Genomic DNA, 7500 nt, shown 5'->3' on the forward strand with positions numbered 1-7500 from the left:
CCATATCAGTATTTTAGGAACAGCTTAGTATGTTTAGGAGAGCTGTACCACAAGACTGTATTTATTACAAAGACTACATTTGTGGATACAACACAAAACGTAGCACGGAGGGGCAAACCGAGAAAGGCTTGCCTTCCTGTTCTGTTATGGCAGCAAGGCTTGACATATGACCAAACTGAATTCAAATCCAGCTTCTTACTTCTTAAAGTGTGGCAGAGCACTTGTCTCAAGGATGCAGGACTCGCTGAGGACAGGATCTGGTCCTGCCCTCTACTGTAGGGATCCGTCCATGGTATCCATCATTCTTGTTGGTTGCCTGAGAGGAAAAATCAACCCAGTTTTCTTTCCCTGGCCACTTTTGAGAAATGCCCTGCCTGGGAACATGGGTTTTAACTTATGCTGTCTTCCTCTGAAAATGTTGTCTTGAAGCTGCCTGTGCTCCACAACCTTGCTGAGAAAAAACAGATTGAAAAAAACAAAAACAAAACAAAACAAAAAAACACAAACTGTGTATCAAAGAACACAGAAGAGCTGGAACATGATTGCTGTTTGTATTCACCCCAATGTTATGGCTTTGATATTTAACTCAGTGCTCAGGTTCATCCTGGTAAAGATGTTTAATTCCACCAAGTGTTGTTTTTTTTTTTTTTTTTTTTTTTTCCACCAAATAATTGAGCAAATACCAGTTGCAGTTGATGCTTACTGAAAGAGTGCTTAATGGCCCCTTTTTCTGACAGGATTTGAGCTCTCTGTGTAGAAACAATTCATCATGAATGCTTCAAGTTAAAAAAAATCCACAAGGAATAACACTTAGCATTCCCCGTGCACAATTCATTTGAGAATTTCAGAGCAATTTACAAACATTAGCTCAATAAGCCTCACAACACCCATTTGAGATCAGAAAAAAAAAAAAAAAAAGATAAGAAGCTCCTCACCAGTGTGACTGCGGCACAGGAGATCGGTGAGGCTGAAGGCTCTCCCCAGTGCGTGGTGGGTGCTGACTGGTGGGAGAGCCAGTGTCAGGGCCTGAGCCACTCCACCACAAGTGGTAGAAGACGTGAAAGAAAGAATGAAGATAAGACAGAAATGCCATTATGCTTAGGCAATCCTCAGCTGATGAGTTAGTCTCTGGAGATCACAAGTATCCTAAAAAAAAAAAAAAGAAAAAAAAGAAAAAAAAAAAGAACCCAAGGCAGATAAAATTAAGAGGAGGGTGTGGCAACAAAAATACAGTTTTGTGGAAAGGCTGAAACTCTCAATGGCATTCCTGCAGTGGTGTCCAGAAAACCTGAGTTCAAGTGAGCCTCCAAGCTAGGAGATCATGTCAGCCACCGCAGAAATCCAGCTCTCTTCCAGCTGAACATCTGAAGCCCCTTTACAGATTCTGAGATAGCTGAACTGATGTCACTAATTAGTTTCAACACAATATAAATAAAACTAGTAATTTCCCACACAATATAAATAAAACTAGTAATTTCCCTACTTGGCCTGATAGGTATGAGAGATCGCTCCTTTAATATTGGTATCCCATATCATTATTAGGGTCCTGCTCAAGTTTTAACTTGAAAAGAAGAGCTGTGATTGAAAACACCTGTTTATAGCCATTTGTGATGCTCCTGCCCAGACCCTCCCAAAATCTGAGCGCAAGAGCACAGCGTGGCACAGCTGTGGTCAGACCTGTGCTCAGCTGCAGCTGGGCTGTGTTGGGTACCGAAGAATTTCTCGGCTTACCTCCTGCCTGGAATATTATTTGCACACGAAAATTTCTGCAAAGTGTTTATAGCTAGAATAGTCACAGTCACTTGTAAAGATTGGCATGAATAAATAATAATTGCTCGTGTACTAAATGTAAAAGCTCTGCCTAACCTTGCTAGTCAAAATCCATAAAGTTAGACAGCATAAGCTGATGGGCTGGTGCCTCTGAGAAGCTCTGGGTGAGGAGTCCTGAGCCTTGGTTGTCACTGGCTGTCAGTCATGAGCTGAAAACAAGCTCCTCAGAACTTTTTTTTTTTTTAATTTTTAAATGTGAAAATATAGCTACATAAAGAGAAGGGGAGGTGTTAGACTGTGAGCATCCTTTGGTGCTAGGACAGGAATAGGAGGCTTCCCCTGATCTGGCACAGCCTGCTTGCAAGCCATAGAGCAGTTACAAAACTGTTCCTTCCTTCTCAAAGTAATTCTTGAAAACGAGTAGTGAAGGAAAGAGGAGGAGCCACCATCCCATACCAAGGAACTCACCAGCCAGTACAGGAGGGCAGCACAACAGAGTCTGCACCCTTTCAAGCTTTTCCCCTTCTCATAAGTGCTTGCTGTGTTGCCATCAGGTGGTATTGCTACAAAATTGTTTACTGGGAGATGCCTTCGTGGTACAGTTTTGTCCTGAATAATTACCACTTGCCTCTCAGCAAAAACAAGCTGGATTTCTCTCCTTGGGTAGAGTGACTCCATATAGCTAAAGGCTGGCGAGGTTGGAGAGGTTGTAAGACAGGGTCTAACCCTCCACATTCCTATCCTTTTAAAAATCCCTGAGGAAAATGGGGCCTTTCTGGTGGCCAGATCCATGCCTGAGCCTTACTGGAGTTAGCAGGGTTGGATTGAGTCCCTTTGCATAGCTAGAAATGCCAAGTTGGAGGAGGAAAAGCCAAGAGCCTTTTGAAAGACTGACCACTCATTACCTAGGAATTTTTTCACATAGAGGTCATTACTGCTAATACAAGTTGTGGAAAAAGTCATTGAAATCAACTTTCCCACACCGAGCTGAGGATGTGGCCTGGAGTCAATACATTTGTAGTTGGTGAAAAATTAAAAATATAAATTTGCCTTTCCCTGGCAATAATGTTCTGTTTATGACAGAGATCTTATACTTTAAAATAAGTTCATTAACTAATAAGAAAGTAATATTTCACTATGAGTATTCTTTTGGGTATAACTATTTATGACTAAATTTTATTAAACTTTTTTTTTTTAATTGGATTTACAGTTTGATGAATCTAATAGATTTCAATTTTGTGTTTTTATAGATTCTTTCTAAAGTTTTTCCTCAAGTGCAATCAGAACTGTTTGAAGAATGCAGGCAACCCGCGAGACATGCGAAGATTCCAGGTACAGATATCTCCTAAAAGTAAACCATATATGAAAGATACTCAGATTTTCAAACTGCTTGAACTTTTTTTCCCGTGAAAATCTGGTATCAGTGCTTTTACTTAGTGTAGTTTCAATGCTACATCCCTTTAAGAAACGCTATCGGTGTTTTATATTTTCCCCACTAATTTAAATGCCTGTTCTTGGGCCTTGACCAGTCCTGCAGTGGGCTGTTATGGATTGCTGTGAAGCAAGCGGGCCTCTTCTCTGAAAGTATTTCCATAGTTTTCCTTCATACTAACACCTCACATTGTGGTGTGGAGTGAACTGAGACCTGTAGAAGTTTTACATGTGTAAACTGAGTAAACAGACATTAGAAATTCAACTGTGGAACATGGTGAAATTTGGATCTCACTCGGTAGTTTTTCCTCCTGCATTTACAACTTGTAAATCCAACAGTGGTCATACAACCCACATATTTTTATGTGAATTGTTTTAGAAAATATTTAATACTTCACTTTCTCCTTACAGCTTTTGAAATACCCTGTGGTGAATCATAACACTACAGAGAGACATCTGACGTGGTGGACAAATGATTTCCTCCGTATTTGGGGTCATTTGAAATGCTTGATAAGAAATATATGCTTTTAATTTCAAAATATTTCAAAATAATTCATATTTGTCAGTAATAATAAACTAGTATTGAGATGTTCAAAACTTTCTTATTTTTGAGCAGAATAACTTGTGGTTAAACTTGATAGCAAAACATGTGACATCTGTTTTCATGCACAGCCAACCAACCGGTGAAGCCAGAACACTTGAGCCAGCCAACAGAAAAGATCTGTAGCTGGAAAAAATATTTCTTCAAAACAATTGAGCCAAGCTTCCATTTTTCATGCATCTCAGCTTCACGTGGCATTGGTGATATTGATCCATCTGAACAGAACAGAAGGTCAAACCTGGAATGAGTGGAAATGTCCTCTTTGTCTCACCGATGACTAAATGAAGCATCAGTCATGAGTGATCATGTGGTCGACAATGGAGCCAGTAGACACTAGAAAGACTTTCCTGGGTCTCTTTAGCTAATCTCCCTGCCTCTCAGAAGGTTTAACTGGACTTAACAGTATGTCAGATCTTGAACAATATTTTTAACTGGTTTCACTATCTCAGCACCTTTCTTTAGGTGCGCTGCAGGAATAAGCCAATATAACAAAACCTAGCATGTCTTTCTTTTGCTGAACTACAGTATTTTCCCTTGGTGACTGACCTATATATACATGACAGAACAAAAATAGTTGTCATTTTTATATACATCTTTCTCTGTCTTCTTAATATACTGTGTTCTAGGCACCAAATCCAGAAATCTTTTCTAAAAATCACACCTGTATGTTTTGCAATATTTTTTTTTAAATCTGCAAATCTCATTAAAAGTGAGAGCAGATAGCCCAGTGGCCTGGCAGTAGATCTGTGGCTTAGGTGAGTGTGCAACCTCAGCACTCTCCTAAGTGGATGTTGACAGGAGTGAAAGTGTCCACTTCTGGGACAAGAAAGATAGGGGAGCACAGCAGACTTGCAGAAAACTGCCCTCAGGCTGTTCTAAAGGGTAACGCAGATGGCTGTCTCAAAGGAGGCAGAGTACGCAGAAAAGGTGCTGTGATAGCTGAAAGCTAATTATGGGTTGTGAATAAGAAGCGGGATCAGAGGTGATCCCAAACACAGAAACAGATGAGAATTGTCTTCTGATGCCTTGGACTAGCTCAGTGGAAAAGGAGAATAGTTTTTCCCCTTCATTTTTTGCTCATTACGTGTTTGGGTATAGGAGCTGGTGTGAGAACCCCCAGAAAACATTTTTGTTGCATCCAAAAGTAAAATAAGCAGAAGATGAAAGCTAAAATTTGTACTAGCCTTTGCCACAATCACTAGTGTGGTTGTTAAGGCCTAACACACTCTAACTTAGCCACTGGCTTTACAGACTCTACTAATGCTAAACCACAAAGAAAATGCTACACTGATTACTTCGTTTAACAAATCTGGAACCCCCACCACAGGGTCCATGCTGGAATATTTAAATAAGACGTAAAAGTCTGTCTGGGATAATAACTACCAACCTATGAAGCTATGTCACACAGAGACGCATGCACATCTCTCAATTTCCTCTTTGGCTTGTGGCTATGGAATATCATTTCCGGAATGAGTTTCACAAATCCATTGTGTAGGTGTTTTTATCGGGAAGGTTGTGCATTTTGCATATGTTCCTTTTCCATTTTCTACTAAGAAGCAGCTGGAAGCCAAAGAAGGCCCTATCCATCATCTCTTCTATGGCCGGACTCTGAACCTGGACACAAGAATAGGAGCCTTTCACTCAAAAATAAAGGAGGAAATTCCATTGACATACCAGGGTCAATCACCATCCAAATGAACTTGAGAAGGGATACTTTTCATGGATTGAAAACACTTTCACTATTCATATTCAACTCAGTCTTTTCAGATGCAAAAAAGTTCATTATCAGACATTAAATGTAATTGTAAAACTGACCTGGAGATCATTTACTGAAGAAAAAATGGGGAGTTACGATGGTTCCTGATTTATTAAGCTTTTTTTATTTGGAATCCTCACAACCCTTCATTTGAAGACAGTCTCAAGTGAACAAATTTTAATTAGATAAACTATCTAATCAATATATCAACAGATCAATCAAAACAGCAGCTTTTAAAATGAGTGGCTAGAGGGGTGTTTCTGAAACTAATGGCTAGAAGAATATTTCCCTGAATTGAATTCATTTGTTAGCATAATAGGAGATTAAACTCTAATTAGTGTAGCAGGTTCCGAAGAGAAACAATTGTGAGTTAAAAATCGCCAGTGTTAGCCACATAAACAAAGATGTATTCATAGTTGTCATTCACTTTGCTGAAAGTGAAAAGTAACAGACTGTGATGTTGATTGTCTTAAAAGATTTATTTTTGCATCTATGTTCCTGAAACTAGGCAGGTTTCTTTATTTTTTTTTTTTCTTTTTTAGGTTGTTGTATCAACAACAGTCAATGTGGATGGCCACGTTCTGGCTGTCTCAGACAACATGTTTGTACACAACAATTCCAAACATGGAAGGCGGGCTCGCCGCCTTGACCCCTCAGAAGGTACGGCTCCTTCTTATCTGGAAAATGGTAGGCACACATTTACATGTCTTTTTTTATTTGCGATGCTTTTTTTTTGCACCATATTTTATGTTGATACACCACTACATTTACTTTTCCATATTTTCTTCTCTCATCAATCAAACCACCCATTAAAAAAGTCCATTAGTATTTCTCAGCTCTTGTCAACCAGAATACAGCCGCTTTTGAATTTGCTAATTTGCTTCTGAATTCTCTCTTTATTTAATACTTACAGTTTTGCAGTCACAACCAATTTTTCATCTTTTTTTTTTTTTTTTTTTTTTTTTTTTTTCCAGTCTTGTTTTGCTTGCAGCTTTTTCTTGCTATTTAATTTGACTTGATTTTATTTTGGCTTGTCATATTCCTTGATCCAGAGGTACAGTCTCAGGTTATGTATGCAAGTTTAAGTGGATGGTAAAAACATGACCAAATCTGTAAAGAATTTACTGTGAGGTCAATTTCCTGTTGCTGGGCCTTACTGCTGCAGATTACAGCAGTGGGGTTTTTGTATGAGAAAACCAGCATAAAATGTTTTTCTTCAGACTGATTCAATGTGATTGACTTCTTGCCTGAACTGCTAAAAGAAGATAGTCTGAGATGAAGAAGAGAATGGAAAGTATCTCTGAAAATCCAGAATGCTGAAACAGTCTTTCTGGAGCCCATCAGTCTCGGAGTCATTCTCACACAACTGCAGCTGCACTCATACGCGTGCACATATCTTTATTCTCCCGCAGAGTACAAAATAATTATTTAGATTTAAATATTGCTTTGTTTGCACTGCAAAATACACCATCGTAAAGACACAAAACTCTTGGGTAATCTGCTTTTCAGTAAAACGAAATTCATAGAGGTCAAACATTTTGAATCCTCGAGAGTTAGAGTTTTCCGAAGCACTGGCATTCGGAGTGCCCCAAGACTGGCTAGCTGCGTGGGCAGTCCCAGCACATCCATTTCCACGGGACCCCTCTTGTGAGTTGTTACTAACGTATTGACAGGATCATGGCTTTTTACACTAATAAAATTAATTAAAGTAATAACTGAACACTAAGCTGCTAATACAATCATTGTCATTTTATGTTTCAAACGATACTTACCGATGGGCACACAGAAAAATGAATGAGGCAAGCAATAATTACCAGAAGGAAATATGATCTAGACATCAAAAAATGGAAAACAATTTGCGAATCTGCTGCAGTCCACACACACAAAACTAATTTGTTTTTCTGCATTAATAACTAAGGTATAAGAGAACAAAAATATAATA

The 7500-nt window shown here is 38.9% G+C and overlaps 1 protein-coding gene across 18 annotated transcripts in view; it reads left to right on the forward strand.

Moving 5' to 3' along the window:
• Positions 1-7500, forward strand: part of EBF3 (EBF transcription factor 3) — a 122657-nt gene that overhangs the window by 70467 nt on the left and 44690 nt on the right. For 10 of the 18 annotated variants that reach the window (XM_035547606.2, XM_035547613.2, XM_035547607.2 and 7 more), the window contains exons 7-8: positions 3021-3102; positions 6101-6245. In XM_035547606.2, the coding sequence (XP_035403499.1) occupies positions 3021-3102; positions 6101-6245 (227 nt within the window). The remainder of the gene's footprint in view (positions 1-3020; positions 3103-6100; positions 6246-7500) is intronic. The other 8 variants (XM_035547620.2, XM_035547611.2, XM_035547614.2 and 5 more) reach the window with 1 other exon arrangement.

Source organism: Cygnus atratus, chromosome 7, assembly GCF_013377495.2.
Source record: "Cygnus atratus isolate AKBS03 ecotype Queensland, Australia chromosome 7, CAtr_DNAZoo_HiC_assembly, whole genome shotgun sequence".
NCBI classification, from domain to species: Eukaryota; Metazoa; Chordata; class Aves; order Anseriformes; family Anatidae; genus Cygnus; species Cygnus atratus.